This window comes from Melozone crissalis, unplaced genomic scaffold (assembly GCF_028551555.1).
Source record: "Melozone crissalis strain CALT ecotype California unplaced genomic scaffold, PUWL_Pcris_2 ptg000019l_1, whole genome shotgun sequence".
Classification (NCBI taxonomy): Eukaryota; Metazoa; Chordata; class Aves; order Passeriformes; family Passerellidae; genus Melozone; species Melozone crissalis.
The window spans coordinates 5761045-5780446 of NW_026535797.1; the positions used below are offsets into that span (position 1 = coordinate 5761045).

General features: G+C 43.1%; 1 protein-coding gene across 2 annotated transcripts in view; it reads right to left on the minus strand.

The window, feature by feature from the left end:
- GRK5 (G protein-coupled receptor kinase 5) overlaps nucleotides 1–19402 on the minus strand; it is a 151394-nt gene that overhangs the window by 30311 nt on the left and 101681 nt on the right. For both annotated transcript variants that reach the window (XM_054276544.1, XM_054276545.1), the window contains one exon: nucleotides 18192–18269. In XM_054276544.1, coding sequence (XP_054132519.1) covers nucleotides 18192–18269 — 78 coding nt within the window. Of the gene's footprint in view, nucleotides 1–18191; nucleotides 18270–19402 lie in introns of those variants that run through there.

The window sequence follows — 19402 nt, forward strand, 5'->3', positions numbered from 1 at the left end:
CAGGTTCTGCTCTCCCAACGTGTGAGAGGCACATTATTTATGCCCCCGAGCTGCTTCCATTCAATTCCAGCGGTTGTGTAAAAGCAAAGGAGCTTTACGTCAAAGAGCAGTAAAATAGGATACCGTGGCAACTCGCTCCACATTCCACTCTATCCTCACATTGCTTTTCTGCCTTCTCCGGTGCTTTCACCTCCTTGCCCAGCCTCATGAATATGCAGGACCCGCTCCTTGCCAATTCTTTGAACTGCTCCCTTGCATCCCATGAAAAATGTGCTGGCCTGAGCTGTGTACAGCCCATTCTATTAAACAAAAGAGAATTTGCCCAGTATTTTCACTTCATGGGTGATTCATTGTGCTGTCCGAAAAATCCATCTTTTTTTTCCCCTTTTTTTACCAGCAAAGCAAAACAAGAGCAGAGTATTGGTACTTATTGATATAGATTGACATCTATCTATATATTAAAAAGATGTTCACAAAAGTATCTGGACACTTTAGTTCATCCTTAGACAAAAATAATTCAGCAACTTTAAAATAATAATTTCAGAAAGGAACTTTGCCAACCAACCACATACACTCTTTTCATCTTCTCCTCCCTTTGGAGAGAATGTATATTCAACCCTGCAAACCTCACCAAAGTGAGGTCTCTTGCAAAATGCCTTGATGGTTAACCAGTTTAGGACTTTTGGGACTAATTATCGAAAAGGACAGATTTTTAGGCACTCCACATCCTTACACATTGACTGTATACTGTAATTATATTACAAAGTGTATATTGGGGGGGTGTGTGTGTGTATGCACCTACTCATAGGCATTTCTCCCATCTACATGAAAGTCCCTTTATGTAACCAATTGGATTTGGGTATTTTCAATAAACTCAGCCATAGAGGGTGAAATCCTCTTTCCTTGCAGAAGCCTTAATGCTCAGTAAGGTCCCCATCCATGCCCACAGCCACCAGATGTGCTGAGTGGGTGGGGCACAGAGCATCATCCCTCATTCCTGGCCAGATGTTCTCATTAACTCACCCCTAGTCAGAGATATCTCGGCAAGCCCTGAAATGCATTGCAGGCAGAGTTCAAAAACACTGGGAATGAGGACAGAGGAAGGGGCAGAGGTGGAGCCACAGAAAATCTCCAGCATGTTGAGAGCTGAATTAAGTCTTTTATCTTTCCCTTCCCACTACTGAAATGTGAATATGATCCCAGTTGTGACATGAAAAAGTAAGTTTGTTCCACTTGAATGTTTTTAAATGGGAACATGGTTTACAGAACTGTCTGTGCACTCTGTGCAATGCACTCTCACTGCCCAGCCTTGACAGACAATCTGCAGAACGTGCTGGGGACACCTCTGACCTCACTGAAATGTTTCCTCATTCCCTCAATATATTCCTCCATTTCCTCAGCAAAAGATATCTAGGGAACACTCACTTTTAATCACAGACAGAGTAGATTACTAATAATTACGAAGTCTCATGGTTTTTTGAGAGGTAGATCAGCCCCTCATGTCAACATCTAAAAGGTAGAGACTGAGACAAAGCCAGATTTTGTCAGCTTGACTGACCACTAAGGTAACTACATGTGCTCACAACAAAATCTAAGTCTCCCAGTTTTGGTTCAAGAGAGTGAGTAGAGGCAAGAGGGAAGCAATGAAACAAAAAAAACCTCCTGTTTTCCAGTCCTACAGCACTGAAACTACTGGGGGAAGACAGGGAAGCAGATTAAAGCAAAGGCTGTCAAAGCAATATTCAGATATGAACAAAAGCCTAATGACTAGCAGTATTTCAGCTGATTTTGGCCAGAAACCAGATGAATGAATACCTTTAATTTACAATTTATGCACTCAGTGGATACACATTTGCAGATACATCCTCACAGGTAGTCCAAGGTTGGTAGGTGGCTGTGTGAATCCAGTGGTTCAAACCCTGTTTCAAGATGATCATCCCTCTGATTTACAGGGAACAGAAACACCCCTGAACTCCACAGTTTTGGGGCTGCTGTGGACCAGGGGTGTTTTTGATGTGAATGGAGCAGCACTTCAGTAAAATCCATACCGGGGCCTCTAACTGAAGTTACTACTGACTACATCTGGAACTCGTTCTGCCTTTGGAGGTCAAAACAGGAATCCAAAAGCTAAGTACTAAACTGCATAATTAGTCATTTAGACCAAGTGACCTGATTCTTACTCATGCCAGGCAACTTCATCTCCCATTGGGAGTTCATTTCCCAGTGGAAGGTAAACTGCCTTGAGGTTAGTGTTGAAGATCATGCCCATGACACATTACTAGAGTACTAATCCCATCAGACTTTGTCTGAGATCAAAGTACACTTAAAAATAAATTATAAGCATCAGCTAACTCTTATTCATAAAGAGGAAATTAAATTCTTGTAGTGAAAGGGGGGGAAGAATGAGCAAAAGAAATAGTAAGTAAGACAATGTGGGAAGTATTTACAAATGACACAAACTGTGATTCCTCTCTCCAAGTTTGTGGGAGATACAGTCACCACTTGGTTTTTCAAAACCACTCATTGCTGACCTCTGAGTCTTTACTTTCTCTGCACAAACTTGAGCAAGGTAAAAATATCAAGGTGGGCAAAGACATGAACTCACTGAAATCCTGTGCATGGACTAAAGCCTTCGAGTGCAGTGCAAACACCTCCCTAGACCCCTCCATTTTCTGTAACAAGGAATAGAGGTTGTGTTGGTTTGTTTTTTTCTTTTTTTTCCAAAGGCTGATAATTTCCAAAGCTTCTGTAGACCCACCAAAACATTTTGTGCTGTTCTGCAGCCCTCCACAGAGTTCAGGGCACCACATGCCTGGGAAGAACATACCCAACCCTTCCCAACTGTGCCTGCAGCTCCAGGGAGCCCTTGTAGGACCCTTCCTGAGACTCTCCTTGAGACTTGCCAGTCCCCACTGCTCCCATTAAACAGCCATGGCTGCCACTTTCCCTGTGTGAATGCTGTGCATACCCACAGCCTTCAGAAGTTCAAACAAAGCCAGAAACAATTACAGCCCAAAACCCAACCCACCAACCTACTTCTGCTCCCCTGGAGAACCATTAGGTAGCACAGGTTATGAGTGCAAGGAAGCCTTTGGATCCCAAGAGTGAAAGCTTCCAAAGGTAACACTTGGGCCTTTTTACAGATGAAAAAGTTGCTCCTTCCCTGGAGAGGTGCAGAAGATTTCTGCAGCCACAATGAAATGGTTATTAACACCATTCTCCTGCTGCATTATGGGCAAGGGCTATAAAAGCAAATTTGGCTTTTACAAGGGAACAGAGACACCTTTTCCAACATATTAAATGTCCTGTGGCAGCTAGGAGAGCCATACACCGTGATTAAGGCCATTACATCTGAGCTTGTGACAAAGAATATTCTGCTAACTCTTGAGAAACACCTGCAGAAACCAGTTACACCTTCTTGCATTCAAAACAAAACACCGGGGAGTTACAAGCATAGTTAGTTCCACATTTCCCCTAATGGCTATTCTGTTTCCTGAAGGCAAAGAAGGAGACTCTTGATCTCACTTACAATAATGTAATCAGAAATTATGCCAGTCAAACCAACTGATTAACACTAGGGTAAAGCTGATGGAACTGAAACCAGATTCATGGCAGTACAAGATGTGCTGAAGTTGATCCTACAACAAAAATTTCTCTCATCATATTATCCTTATTGATCAGACCTTTTAATAATAGTCCAAAAGTCCACAGTACTTTTACCAGGTTTTAACCAAAATCTCCTACCTCCTGTACCTTCTCTTTAATGGCCAGAAACTGAAAACCGCTCTACAAATACTTTGCTGGCATAGCAATAGCTCTGTTTTATGATACTCTCCCATTTAATTTTTAAGAAAAGAAAAGAATGCAACTAGGAATCGTGTTAGTGGTTATTTGAGAAACAAGAAATGGATATTTCTTTCAGTTACTTCTGAGTGCCATTAGCCCACCCTGAGAAAAGTCTTCTTCTCTAAATTTTTTCTTTTTTTCTGTTTTTATAAAAGAGTTCCTCTCAGATGCTCTTCCCTTTCCATTAATGGCATGACATGTCACATACTTGCTCAGGGTTAGTTGTGTTCATGCCCACAAAGACTCTGGAAGCCAGCAGGGCCCTGTCCAGCAGCAGTATCTGGTGCTGCCCATGGCCTGGCACTCCACTGGAGTACTGAAGAGTAGCAAAGTCTGGTTCAGATCAGATGAAAACTTCCAGGCTCTGTGGCTCCCCATCATCTGTTATTGTGAATGTCATGTTGCGTCGCTACTCTTTAAAATGTGGCCTCTCCTTTTCTGACAGCTCTGTAAGTTTTGCTACAGGCCATTTCACCCAGATCTCCAAGACCCAGTCTTTGCTGAGTTCACTGAACAGCACAGCCGTCAAAAAACCTTCTCCTAAAGTCATCACTATGTGTTTGCCATGCCACTCACAGCACCTCTCAGTGCTTCCCTTGCGACTGTGTGGGGGAGATCCGACCTTGTGTGGATCTATCAGCAAATCAAACTCTTTATCAAACAAGCTGAAGTGCTGGCAGTACCAAGGGAGGCATTCAGAAGACCTTCTCTTTTACTTTTTCATGAAGATGTGTCATTTTTTCTGGCTTTTCTTATGAGATAAGATACATTTCCAAACATTTACTGTGCATGACCTCGGTCAAGACGTGGCGTGCTACAGGCGTCGCCTCCACGCCTGTGGGAGTGAAAGCAGGCAGCAAGCAAAGATTGGCACTTTCAAGGAACAGAAGCATTTTTCTGGCAGCCCAGCAGCTGGGGTTCACACTTGTGAAGCTGGGGTGAGGTGGGAAGCAGGTGTCCCCAGTTATTCCCAGAGCAGATGCACACACAACACAAACCTGCGTGGGCAGAGCTGGCTCATTGTGGGTAACACTGGTGTTCCTGTGGGAAAAGTGCCCAAATGACAAAGTGGACTGAGAGGGATGTGTTGAGGATCCAGCTAAAGACATGTCCAGCTGGGGTCACCACCATTTGAGAAACCTACAGAGAGCTGACAAGAGCACCAAGTGCCTGGAGTGTTGGGAAACAAGCTTAGGAAAAAAAGCCCAGAGGAAAGCATTGAGGAATCTTAGAATCTGTTTAGGCTGGAAAAACAGGGGTGAAACTTGATAAAGGTCTTTTAATATAGAAATGTTTTTAATAAAAAGGGCAGGGATCAATTATTCTGCATATTCTGGTCTGCTCTGGGGGAATGATGTGAAGAAATCCATTTAATTGGATATGAAGGCTTTTTATTCTAATTTTTCACACAGGGAAGCAGAAGAACAGGCCTATGAATATTGTGGAATCTGTTCTCAAAGGTCTGAAAGACCTCCAAGGGCACTCAGACATCTGTTGATCATCTAAGTGTATTTGATCTCTGTTCAATGCAAGAAGCTCTTGAGCCCTTTCCCAGTCCTTTGTACCAATGATTTTGCAAAACACTGGGCTTCATAAAGCACAGGCACATGGCATGGCCATGAGAACAGATGAGGAAGGGAGTTTGTTTGCTGAGTGCTCACCAAAGGAAACCTGTAGCTCTGAGTAAAGGAATAAGAATCTTCTCTGCAAATTAGCAATCCTGCTTCAAAGACTTGTCTCAATCATCACTGTCTCCTAAAAAAATAAATGATGTGGCTTGCAGATCCCTGAAGTTCAGAGCAGAAAAAGGGAAAGCATTGAGTCTGTCCAGACTGACTTGGTAAGAAACAGAGCAGGTCCATAGTTTGGAGGTAATTCTTCATCCTTACACAATGATTTTCATCTAAGAACCTCAGAATATTAAATCTTCAGTGCAGGATTAAGTCTTCATGAGCTAGGTGGCAATCTCACAATATTTTACAGAAGGGTGCACAGGAGGTTGAGAGATGTGTTTTGCAGAGGATTTGATCATCACCTGTGACTGAAATCAAAGAAGTCGCACTGGGATAAATGAAAGCTAGAGATGCTCAGATTCCTCAAATCAGTCCAATTGTCCCTTGCAATTAGTGAATAAAGAATAGAAACCTAGAAGCACAGGCTTTCATTTCACACCAGCTCCTGCCAGTGGATGTGAGTCATCAGGGTGCCTTACAGCACAACTGCTCATCACTACAGAAGCCATATGAACCAGAAAGATTCCACACTCTTTAGATTGAATAGACCTGATGCAAACTTCTGTCACAAACACAACTGCTTTCCTGGCAACTTTCAGGCATGCAGCTGATACTGAAACACGATGAGTTATTTTAAAAGTCACTTGCGTAAAATAAATAACGTGCAGCATATGTTATGTTTCAGGTTATGAAAACATTCCACAACGAACTGGCTTAAAACAATTAAAAACCTTTCAGTCAATGGACAAAAGTTCAGGCTGTAACTTTTCTTGAGCTGCATCTCAAATTGCCTTCCAAGCATTTGTCTTCATGATATGTGTGTTTTCAGATGTTGACAGCAATGTTCCACATATAATCTGTTTGAAAATCTCCACACAGATTTGCTACTAGTAGAGACCTCAAAACTATGACAGAAACAGGCTAAAATGAACTTTTTTTTGTTTGAGATGATGCATGATCAGACAAGAACAGTTCATACACAAAAACCTGGAAATTCTGGCTTTATCCAGCACTCTAAACTCCAGCCAGGGAAGTTTCAGCCACGCAGCCAGAGACTGACTGAGGGAAAGTGTGAAGGGACTGACAGGGGGAATCCAAAATTCTTTTAGGTTGGGAAAGACCTTTAAGATGACTGAGTCCCATCAAGAAATTCAGAGGAGAGCAGCAGATGAGGAGATGGAATGTCTTGGTTGTATTTAGATTTTGGGAAACCAAGGCTGGGCATTCCTGGTGAGGGAAAGGATCCCAGCACTGCCACAGCACACGCAGTCTCCTGATGCCTTTTGGCGTTACACAAAGAAATCTTGGAACATTCTTTTGCCTTTCCCTGTGTCTGATCTTATCTATTCAGTCTGAGCTGTATGTGTGGTAAACAGCCAATTCTACATCAGGAGCAGCTGCAACACTTTAACTAATCAACTTCTGCATTTTCTCTTTACTTTTATTTTTTTCCCTTGCCACAGTCATTTGGGTCTGTATGAGCAGAACCAGTAAAGCAAAAGGCTTCATAATTCCAGGATATTTGCTTTGAGAGGACAGATATAGGAATTTACAGTGGGGTGGATGGGGAGCATGGAAGGCAGCTGTTATTAGCAGCAATTTATCTATTACAAGTGTGTAGACATGACACCTAAGAATGGGGACCCACAGTGCCAGGCATTACAGACATGTCATGGGAGCCAGAGCTTCCAAAGCAAACCAATCCCACCAGCCCTGAGAGTGGGAATAGGGGCCAAAGACATGAAATATCTCATGAGGATTACAGAGAGGGTCAATGGCAGAGAAAATATTGAGCCCAATCCCCATACCCAGGGCAGGATCACTTGCTGTAATCTGAATGAAGCAAATCATCAGTGCCTGTCAGCTGTGGGGTTTGTTTTGTAGCTGCAAGCTGATCTGGAGTCATGACAAATCTGTTTTCCCTCATATGCCGCTAAACTATCAAAACACATGTTGACACACAGAGAAACACAATGAGTGGAGGCAGCAGAGCCCTCAGCCAGCAGCTGAGCATGTCCTGGCCTGGAGGGTTGTACTGATACTGCACAAGGGGCCACCTCAGCTCTGGGGCTAGATCTGGAGTAGCTTCAGGCTCCCCCACTTGCCCTGGACTCCTCAGGTTGCCTCTGGTGCCTCAGCAAGCCCAGCAGCAGAAAAAGGAGAAGTTTCCTCCCTGGGTTCCCAGCATCCTTCCTCTTTGGAGCTGGGATACAAGCTGCAGTCTAGAACTGCGCCTTTCCTTGGGGAAACAGCAGCCTCTGAGGTTTCCCTTCTGACAAGTGCATAGGAAGTATATGAATTATTTTTTGGCCCTCCTGTTAGTCAGCAACAGGGCCTGCTATCTGGTGTACCTTGTTTTTCCTCTTCTCAGCAGACATTTTTTGTAGCTGCTCCTTTCTAGAAACCGCATTTGTGCTCCTGATAGTGGCAAACAAGCAACTGCCTTGCAAGTGGTGTGAGTCAACATGTTTCCTACACACAGCTCTTCTGTCCAAAGTGTGGTTTCCTTGGAATGTTGACTTGTTTGATTCACAGAAATATGGGGGCATAACCACAACAGGAGTTTCGGAGCAACAAAGGAAAAGGCTGCCTAGACTCAAGAAGGAGAAAATTCTTCCTGGCTCCTATTGGTGACCAGAGTTTAAACACCCAAAGCCCCATAGAAAGTAATTTTGAAATAACAAATTGTCCCATGAGACAACATTTAGTTGCTTCATCATCTCCTTTTGCAAGTCCAGTGAATCAGCTGCAGACTTTATACTCTTCAATTAAACAGAAACACTCACCACAATCCCAACCAGTTACAGGGTTTTTGGTACAGCTTATTTTATGGCTCTAAACTGGTCAGCATAGAAGATATGCTTTTGACTTCAATTAGTGAGAAATTGGGCCTCACAAGAAGTGCTTGCAGAATATTTTCCTGATCTTCAAACCCTAGTTCTTCCCTAGCCATACTTTAAAAATTATTCTTTAGAAACATGCTCATAGAGGTTTCTTCAACAAAGAAACACATTTTTTCCTCCTTTTTGTAGACATGCTCACAGAGGTTTCTTCACCAAAGAAACATATTTTTCCTCCTTTCTGTAGACAATAGGTTTATTGGTGGAGGGGTGCTCATAAACCAGCTAGCTGAAATAGTTTTAAATAAATTTGCTTTTAAAGCAGGGGAAGGGAAAGTTTTGTTTTGCTTGTTGTTGCCCTTTTTTTTGCCTTAAAAGCATTTTGCACCCAGATTAAAGGATGGAAACAGATGAAATAACCTGTCAGCAGGATGAGGAGGGCAGCTTAAGGGACAGAGAAGAGCAGGTTTATATCAAGCAGGATTTTCTGTCCACCCCACAGTGAGGCTACTCACAAACCTTTGGAGTGTCACAGAATCACTTTTGCTAACAACCCAACAGAGCCATGGCCACAAGCAGCCAGATATTTGATAAAGCTTTTTGGGAGAACAATGTATTCCCACTATTACTAACAGCAAACATGACAGGACAATTCTGAAAGCTTCTCTCCTCAGGAAGATTTTTTTCTCTTGTCACATGTGTTTAATAGGTTTGGACAACATCCAGTGTCCAGCCTCTTATCAGGACCTTCCTACCTTTTAACATCCTCCTGCACTGATAGATGGCCTAAACATTAGCAAGCAACCTTATGTTGCAATAGTCATAGCTTGGCTTCCTCTGGTAAACCAAATGTCATTTTTTCCATTAAAAAACCAGAAAAAAACCCCAAAAAACAACAACCCCTAAACAGATAAACACTCACTTACAACCTAAACGTTACAGAGTGGCTTTCTTGCAGGAAAACAAACAGATCCCTGCTTGAATTCACTCCTGAGACACAAGGCTGTAAACAGGAGTAACCCTTCCCTTGCAGGCTGAAGCCTGAGCCACACTGAGCTGATGTTTTGCCATGACTTGCAGAGGAAATTCTATAGAATTTGCCCTAATCTTTTTCCATTGGCAGATCAAAATCCTGAGGAAAATTTTGAATGAAAAAAATGAAAATCCAAAAGAGAGTCCGGGAAGGTCTTGAAAAGAATTAGGAAACAAATGAAACAAACATCAGGCAAGAGCCAGTGGCCCACTCACAGACAGATTGGAAACACCCAGGAAGGCAAACAAAATCACAGCTGGAAACAGGGCATTCCCACATCACCTGGATCACACAACCCATTAGCAGTCAGATGGTAACAGCCATCTGCAAGGAGCTGGGAGGGAGGACATTTATTGTAGGGAATGACATGCTGTTTGCAGTGGCATATTCCACTCTTCCTCACTTTTGCTTGTTGGACAAACAACATCAGTGTAAGGATAATAAACTTGCTATGTGCTTGATTTTTGACTCAGGTCAGAGTCTGACTTGGTTAAAAAAAATAAATTAGCATACAAGCTAAAGCTTGGCAAGCAGGTTAAATGACTTTTCAGTGTTGTTGGATTACTGGGGAAAAAAATAAACATTAATAGCTTGAAGTGTCACATATCCACAATTTAAATATGCTGGTTATTTCTAAATCAATTTATAAAAACACTTTTTTAAAAATTTCACTTTTTACACTTATCAAGCAATATTTTAAGGAAATGAAATATATTTTTTGGGTGAAAATTAAAATCCTGTGATTCCTGGTTCCAAGTTAAATTAGCACAGTCTACCAGCTTACTGATTCTTCTAGTTACATCCTCCCAGCCAAAGGTGTCAGCCTCAGGCATCTCACTGGAATCTGCCTGACCTGTTCTTCTGAGGCTACTCAGATGCTGAAGTCTCCAGATGTTTTTCCAGAATCCTAATTTCCTATTACAAGGGAACCAGGTGAGAAATAAGGTTTGATTAAGTTCCATTCTCACCATGAGCTTCTTGATTCTCTGCTTTGTTGGGGTTCTCTGTTACTGCTTCTGAGTTTAGCACATGGAATCCTGAGCTCAGAGAGACATTTGTTGATCCATTACAGTTTTAGTTGCAGAAATCTGAAACTGAACCAGCAAAGCTGCAGCAAGTGGGGGAATGGATGGGGTGGGTAGGTCAGCTCTTCAAAGGACTCCTGAACTACTGAGAAATGGTGCCCAGAAACCTGGGTGGATATGCCATGCCAGGTAATTTAATGTATTCTGCATGACATCTAGCATGGAATTCACCTCATCACACTTTAATCACCTAAAAGCTGAGACACTCAGAGCCTGCCCAGGTTCCCTGCAGCCAGTGGGCAGAAAGAGTCATCCCATCTCTCCCATCCATCTCCCTCCAAGGCTGAGTGCTGGGAATGCAAGGGGCTGGGCTCACCAGAGGTCTATTTTAATGTCATCCTGTGCAAACACACAAAAGCCGTCTCCTGCAGATTCCTGGATGGTTTGCAAGTCAGTGTTCCAGACAGCTGGAAAAGGCTGATTCCTTTTTTCCCATGTGAGCAAGGTTTTCAGGCAGAAAAGGCTGTTTCTGGGAAAGCTGAATGGACCTGAAAGTCTTTCAGAATTAACTTCCCTGGCCACTGGATAATCCATACAAACCAAATAGAAGTCATGAGGGGCATGCAGAGGGGATAGGGAAAAGATGACCCCCAAAACAGGGAGGAGGAAATTATAATTAGCATATTCATTAGCCAAGGGGAGGCAAATAGAGCCTTCCTGCTGTCAGATAACCCTGAGCAGATCTGCTCTTTGTTTGCAGAGTCCCTTTGGATGGGCTGGCTGCTCTGGGAGGAGCTGGAGCAGGCTGGGGCCTGCCCTGCCTCACAGGCAGATGGAAGCCAGGTTCACATGTGTGGTTGACATCCATTAGTGGAATTGAGTTTCCACTGTCCAAAGGGTCAAGTCAGAGCAATTCCAGCAAACACAGGGAAGCCAGAAGGCTTCTTCTCAATGAGCAAAGCATCCCAGTGCTTTTCCTGACCAAGAATGACAAACAGTGAGGAGGCATGAGCACTGGGGAGTGTAACCTCTCCAGAAAACAGGGAAAGAGAAGCAGAGCTTCAATACCTCTGATGAGCACAAAACCAGAGGAGTTGATGACTCCAGCCCAGACCTTCTACCAGTCTGAGCAAAGGCATTGCAAGGACAGAACACAGGGACCACCCAAGGACCTATTCTGGGGCAGCATCATCAGGGCAGGGCAGGCTCCAAGTTGTTTCCACAGGCTCTCCTGCAAGTTTGGCACCACTGCAGGAGACAGAAGCCCTCAGTAAGTGTTTAGTTAACTAACATTTGTATTATAAACAGTGGGTAAAGGATGAGGAAATAGGACTCGAGCAAAGCGTGAGAAAAAAGCCTTTTTGCCTGAGACCACAGCAAAGGGACTCCTAATCAAGGCAACACTGTGATTCTTCAGATTCCCTACCACACTACATTACAGCCTGGCCTCAGTGGCAGACAAACGTTTATTAAAATAAATCCTGACTAGAAAGCATTAATTTGAGTAACACAGTTGCCATTCTGCCACCCAGACATTTTCCCAGAACTGAACCTGGGAAAGATGAGCTTTTCCAGAGAGCCCACAGAGAAGGTACTTTCCTGGGCTCAGACACAGTGATCAGCAGAGATATTGATCGTGCTGTCTCTGCAGCAACAACAGGAATTATCCATTGATTTCTCTGGAGACTGGATTATGTATTGATTATGTGAGCTGCAAAGCCGAGGCCTAAGTAATGCTATCATGTCTGGCTAAAATGGTGCTCGTAGAGTAGTGAAGTCAATAGAAAGAGGAGATGAGAAATCCATCGAGGCAAAGGGCAGAGTCCCAGGGTAATTAATTAAATGGCAAAATTCTCCTGACTCAAGTGATGCCAGGATTTCTACTTAAGCATTTTGCATCCTGAAAAGTCCCCTAATAGGAGCCCAAAGGATGCAGTGAATAAGGCTTTGAGCAAGTAAATAATTCTGGCCCATCCCGAGCCCATGTAACACTCTGTGGACAGACAGGCACCTCATTCATTGCTTACTTCAATTGGGTCATTAATGAAATGCATAGGGTTTAGAAAAATTTGAAAACTAGCTGTGGAGATAACTCCTGGACCAAGCCTGAAGGGGCCATCCACTGCAGACAGTGAAAAGAGATACTGTGCTGGCCTTTTATCTGCAAGATAATGAGCTTACAGGGGGACAGAGATGACTTGCTGGATATAAGTGACATAAGCTGAATTTGCAGGAGAAAGATAACAATGTAGAAAACAGCCCCTGAAGGCTCACCTTTCAAAACACAGAGCCTCTGTCTTGCATTAAACTCTGCAGATTGCTTTACAGAAGCTTAATGTTTCTATCTTCCACTGCTTCCCTTAGAGTGGCATTCAGTTTTGTTCTGGCCATCCCAAAAACTAATTATAATATGTTCCCCAGGAGGCATTTAGTAAAACTAAACAGGTAGAGGAAGAGGTCTCAGGACTTGAATCCAATTCTTGGTATGGTGTGACCTGAGGACTCAGCCAGAATTGTTAAGAAGTGATAGATGGAACTTCACTGATCAGCAAAGATGACTCACCCAGAAGCACAAGTGCTGAACTTTGCATTTATTTTGGAGCTGGAAATGGGAAGGAGGGGAAGAAATCCCAAGGAGAGAGGCAAAGGTCCTTGTTGTCAAGATCAAAGCAATGGCCAAAAGGAAACTATCAGAGGATGGTGCACAGAGATGGGAGAGGTGTCTGTGAGCAGCAGCCTGGCTCAGCCACGTGGCTTGGCCCAGCAGAAAGCCTCATGTGCAATTTTAATTTCATCTCACCCATCTTATGGAGATGTTTTCTTCTCCATAAACAACTAGTTTGAGAGAAAGGCACATTTTTGCCAGTAGACAAGTGGAAGGCTGATCACTGCTGACCAGCCAGAGGCCCTTTCAAGGGACTTTTCCCTCCCTTCCTTATCCTATAATTGTTCATAAAAACAAAGACATAGTTTTGTTTACCAAAATCCCCACTGATAGCCTCAGACTGGTGTAAGGAGGTTATTGCTGTGCCCAGCCAACCTCTTGCAGCAAAGAAAGTGCAAACATGGCCTTTATTCTGTGCATTTCCTGGAGGAAAGGGTACTGGACAGGAATTCAGATAAGAAAATTCATGTTGTTGCTGTTCTTCATATTCTGTGAAGTATTTTAATGGGGATAACAATACACATTAGACATCCTGTTCAGTAACATTTTTAGTACCCAGCTGAGTCCAAATATAAACTATAATGGCATATGGAGACTGTCTTAAGAGCCATTTCAAATCAATTTAGTTTTATATAGCGTCTCTTCAAGTCTCTCAAGGTGATTTACAGTGAAAAAGCAAATAGTGGGATAGTGATTTAGTGGAGTAAGGCATGGCAGCTGTCAGGCAGGAAGGAAAAAATGCTGCGTGGAGACGTAAAACTCTAATTTAAAAGCAGTACAAAGGTAAATATATCTCTTTGCTCTTCCAGTACAAGAAGCAGTCAGGTAATGAAGCCAGGTTGGGTTCAGTTTAATTCAACAGTTCAATGGAGCCATTTACAGATGGAACTGGACCTAAAACTGAACCTTTTCCACTCAACTGCTGAGATTAGGAAAAAAAACAGGGAAGAAATATTTGTGACCAATTCATTTTACCATCATATTTCACAACCTCAGAAATTTCAGACTTCCTGTGGCTTGGACTTCTGCCCTAGGGGCTTATGAAGTCAAGAAGGCAGCTTTAAGTGTCTTTTTCATGGAAATTGTTAAAGCCTTTTTTAAAGAAGCAAGACTCTAGTCAGGAAACCTTGGCCTGGCTGGTGTGACAACCATTGTGCTGCTCCTGTGCACGGAGGAGGAATAATTCTTCAGAAAATGTTTCCCTCAGCTACAGGACACCCTTCCTGTGGGTTTTTTGCCCTCCTGCTGACCCCTCAAGCAAAGCTGCTGCAGAAGCCATGAAAACACTTGTATTTTGGTGTTTCTAGTGTGGAGATCTTACATTTCCCTTCCATCAAAGAGCTCAGAACAGGCTGTTGGATGTGGCTGTTTCAGTGAACTTCAGGCAAGAGAGAGGGAATGCTGCTGACTTCCTAGGGCCTGGGTACACAGGATCCTGGGACAGCTCAGCATGGAAGGGACCTTTGAAGATTTCATGGGAAAGGGAGTCTAGATGAGACGATGCAGTGCCCAACAGCATCCTGAAAACCTCCAGTGATAAGGACTCCACTACACCCTTAGGGAGGTTGTTCTATGTACTTCTTCTTTGAGAGGCCTAAACCACCCACATTTCCTTCCACCTAAACCACCCACATTTCCTTCCACCTAAACCACCCATGTTTCCTTCCACCTAAACCACCCACATTTCCTTCCACCTAAACCACCCATGTTTCCTTCCACCTAAACCAGTCATATTTCCTTCCACCTAAACCAGTCATATTTCCTTCCACCTAAACCACCCATGTTTCCTTCCACCTAAACCAGTCATATTTCCTTCCACCTAAACCACCCATGTTTCCTTCCACCTAAACCAGTCATATTTCCTTCCACCTAAACCACCCATGTTTCCTTCCACCTAAACCAGTCATATTTCCTTCCACCTAAACCACCCACATTTCCTCCACCTAAACCACCCACATTTCCTTCCACCTAGGCACCCATATGTCCTTCCACCTAAACTACCCACATTTCCTTCCACCTAAACCTTCCGCATTTCCTTCCACCTAAACCACCCCTGTTTCCTTCCACCCAAACCACCCATGTTTCCTTCCAGGTGCCAGCATTTGTCAGGCTTTGTCACTGCTGCTGCCTGTAGGTCAGGGACATGGTGGAAGCCTGACCTGTTTGTCCACCAGGACTAAGATTTCAATTTCCCCACAAGCATGTAGGGGCTGTTCAGGATGCCAAAGCTGTGGAGAGCCTGAGCTGTGATCACTTGAGAAAGCACCTCCTTGCTCCAGCATGCTGGCAAGGGCAGGGTTTGCTGGGTGGCCTCAGGGCAGACGTCTCACAGGCTGTGACTCTGTGACTCACACGGGGCTGGGAGTCCTGCTGGGATGTCTGCTCATCTGGGAAAGTGCCTTCTCCTCCTTTCTGCTGTGCAAGAAGTGTATGTTTTATTAAATAAAGTGCATGTTCCCCATGCAAATGAGCGCCCTTTGGAAGGGTGATACACTGACACGTTTTATGTTAAATATGTATGCCCTTTAAAAACCGAAGCAAGAGCTAAAAATCATTTATAAATATTAAAGAGCGAGAAGTCTACTTTTTGTTTTCACTGTGTTTCTGATCCTGCACTCTGGGAAAAACACTCCTCACATTATAAGACTGAATTATCTGTCCAAGAACTAAACCTGTAATTTTATTCTATCAGTCAAGCTGCATGTCACGCTTTTTTTGTATCAAGACAATCAGGTTCTTTGAAGCACAGACACACACCTACTTAAAAGAAGCTTTCAGCTGAAAGCAGAAGACTCCAGAAAGAGCAGCAATTTGTACCTTTCAAGGGACTGATTATTAAATAGAAAATGCTGATTCCAATGAAAAGAAGGTTTCTTTGCTGGCCAGGATGATGTTCCATTAGGACATTTGGGTCCAGATTCATCTGCTTGGACTGAGACACCAGTCCTTTCAATCATTGACTTCTAATGTGTCCTTTGGAGATACTTATTTCTCTTTCTTGACAAGAAAGGACAGTAGGCCATCTGCACTCCTAACCTGACTACCTTAGTTAGGTATCTAAAATGAAATTAAATCAATCCAGGCCTTTCTCTGGTTTTTTAAGTATTCATTGCATGGGACACCTATCAGAAAGTCCAGTATCCAACCCATTGTTACAGCACAGTCACCCTTGCCTCCAGGAAGCATTTTCTGCTATGCAGGGTTTCCACATCCCTCTGGGAACAAGCAGAAGTTTCTCATTAAGGAACAAAAGTGCAGCAAGACCAATGCAGACATTAAAGCACCACCAGCAGGGAGGCAGTTTTAGATTACAAGTGAAGGAGGGTAGCTCTGTGTTTCACAGGATCACAAAATGGGTGATGTTGGAAGGGACCACTGGAGGTCATCCAGTTTCCTTCTGCTCAGAGTTGTTAAGGTAACTTGCAAATACCAGAAAAGTCTCAGGGCAGACTGTAAATATGCTGTGCCAATTTTACATACTGAGAAACCAGGTACACAGGTCAAATAAGAAGTCCAGGGCATGGCAGAGAATGGAAACTCCAGCTCTGGAGTCCCAGTATTTTTCCTTCCTGCAACACCACTGTTCTTTGTTGATGAAGAAGCAGCAGTTTTCAGCTTGGTCTTCACCGCACATTCACTAAATTATTCCATGTGCTTCTGGCTGCACCATGGATGGCAGGAGAGCCACTGGACAGCAGTGAAGGGCTTTTGGAAACCTGCAGCAGGACTGGCTGAAGTGAAGCAATGCTATCCTCCCCTCACTTCACTAGCTCTGCTATCAGCAAAATGCCTTTCTCCCTTTCCAGATGGGAGCTGGAGCAGTGGGAAATGGTTTCCCTCAGAGTTTGTTGCTCTGTTGACAGGAATTTTAAGACAAAAGGTCATTTTGGTGGATTTAAAAAGCAGTGGAACTTCGTGCCCCTAATGAATGGGCAGCAGGAACTCATACTGGCAGTGCTCAATGGCTGCACATGAAACTAGCCAGGCCCAGTAAATGAAACCAGATCCCAAAATGCAGCCTGAGATAACTGAAAATATGCATCAAAGTTTATTGTAGGAAAATGACTGAGTGGAAAAAGAGTGGTCTGCTCTGCCCCTGCACCTCCAAAACATATTGTACCACTTAAGCCCTCTAGAAAGACATCTGCCAAAAATGTGATTAATTCTCCTGAAGGTCAAATGTATTACTTTTGTAAAATAGTTGAAGCAGCAGTTGTACATCTTTGATTACTCTTACGAAAGCAACTTAGGAAAAATCCCAGGATGGCTCTTGTGTTTGAAGCTGCTCTTGTGTTTGAAGCTGGATGTTTACTGCTTACTGGCAGTGACTTGTGCAGCAAAGGTGAAATGTGGTCAGGAAATGATTGTAACCCCCCGAGAAGGGCTGGTCCCAGAGCAGCCTGTCCCAAATTCCAGCAGCACATCATGTGTCCCTGTTTGGAGTGCCACCCTGTGGATGCTGCTCCCAGGAGCTCCTCTCCTTCCCACAGACACAGAGGAACACTCAGGACCCACCCTGGGCACGAGGATGGGTGACAGAGCCTCTGAGCTCCCAACCCCTCTGTCCCCTGCATGTCCCCAGCCTGGGGGAAATGGGGCTGGGGGAGAAATGGGAATTTCTGTACCAAAATACAGTCTCTGCTATGAAAAACCATTTTTGCCTGTGCTTCCTACACAACAGAATATGAAATGCCACCACCACTTCTGAGCTGGATAGGAAATAATTGGGGCATCTGTTGGCAACAGGTCTTTTGTATTACACTCCCAATGCAAAGCTTTGTACACTGAGGAGAGACCAGAGAAGCTCTCTGCTCACCTACAGATGAATTAAGCCCCTGCTAAGTCCAGTTCATCCTTAGAAGTAAATTTCTGGACTGCATTATAATTTTTTTTTCTCTCTGACTGTTTGTGTAAGACTTGCAGGTTTATTCACTGGAGATTGCCACCATAAATTTTAGGAGTCTGGCTTACAAAGCCTGTAACAACCTTGTTTAGTAAAGGTGTGCCGTGCAGAATTCCTTCAGTAATGCCACTTTGGCTGCCCCTTACCTCTGGGGTGAGGTATTTCATCATGATTTCCTTCCCTTTCTCTCCCAGCTTTTCATCTGGAGCAATTTCATATTCTGCCTGGAACAAGACATATAAAAAATAAAAGTCAATATTTGCACTCATATTTCACCATTATAACTTCATTTTGGATGTGGCCTTAACAGAACACTCTGTATGAAAAATCTGAAGGACAAATATCATTTTCTGGTGGAAGTAAAACCTGAACACACAATCTTATTAAAAACCTTCCACTGTATTTTGACCAAACCCTAGCAGTGCATCTTCTGAGGCTTTGTCTCTTAATTAACACCAATACCATTTAATTAATTTATATTTTATAACCTTGCAAAGCCAGCTTTCAGAAAGCATTCACTGACAAGAGACATCAGCTTTATTTGGTTTTGCTCATAAGGAAGGTGGACACAGAAGGTAAAATTATTTCTCTGAGTAGTAGAGAAAGTGAATGATTGTTAACCCTTGCCATAGTGGTGTTTCAGGTGAAAAAACCCCCATATATAATATATATATATATATATAAAAAATATGGCTTTTTCACTTGGCACATGAAACATATATTCTCCATATATTCTCTTCCATATTTTGTCTTTTTTGTTTAATGTGTCTTTTCTATATATTTATGCCTTGACCTTGATCTAACAATATCTGTGCAAAGCAGAGAGACCTGCCCATCACTATTAGTGACCCTTGGCTCAGCCCTTGCTGATTTCTTAGGCAGATTTCTTAGGTCCAAGAGGAAACAAGAGAGACCACTTAGAGGAATAGGCATCATAAGGAAAATTCTCTTTGGCTTCCCTAGTGTATTAAAGAAGGGAGCATCCCATCCTCACACCCTACCTGTATTTTAAAATTCTGACTGCTCTAGGTATTGAAGCATTACTGGCTTTTGATGAGTTTTGTTTACATTAGAAGCAAAAGAAGCACAATGTGTGTACCATGCAGATATTAATCACTTCACCTAAAGTTTTAGATCCATGGCAGGCATTTGAAGGAAACACATGCTGCAGGGGACTCCAGTGGCTAAATGACAACAAGTTCTCTTAGGGACATTCTTGGCACTGCTTGGGATATGAAGCTTTAGCCTTCAGGTCAAAATATTTTCCAGAATTTAATAAAATAAAAATTAAAAAAAAAAAAAGAAGACAACAGCCTAGCAGTTTTCATGACTGTATTAAAAAAAAGGATCCCAGAAA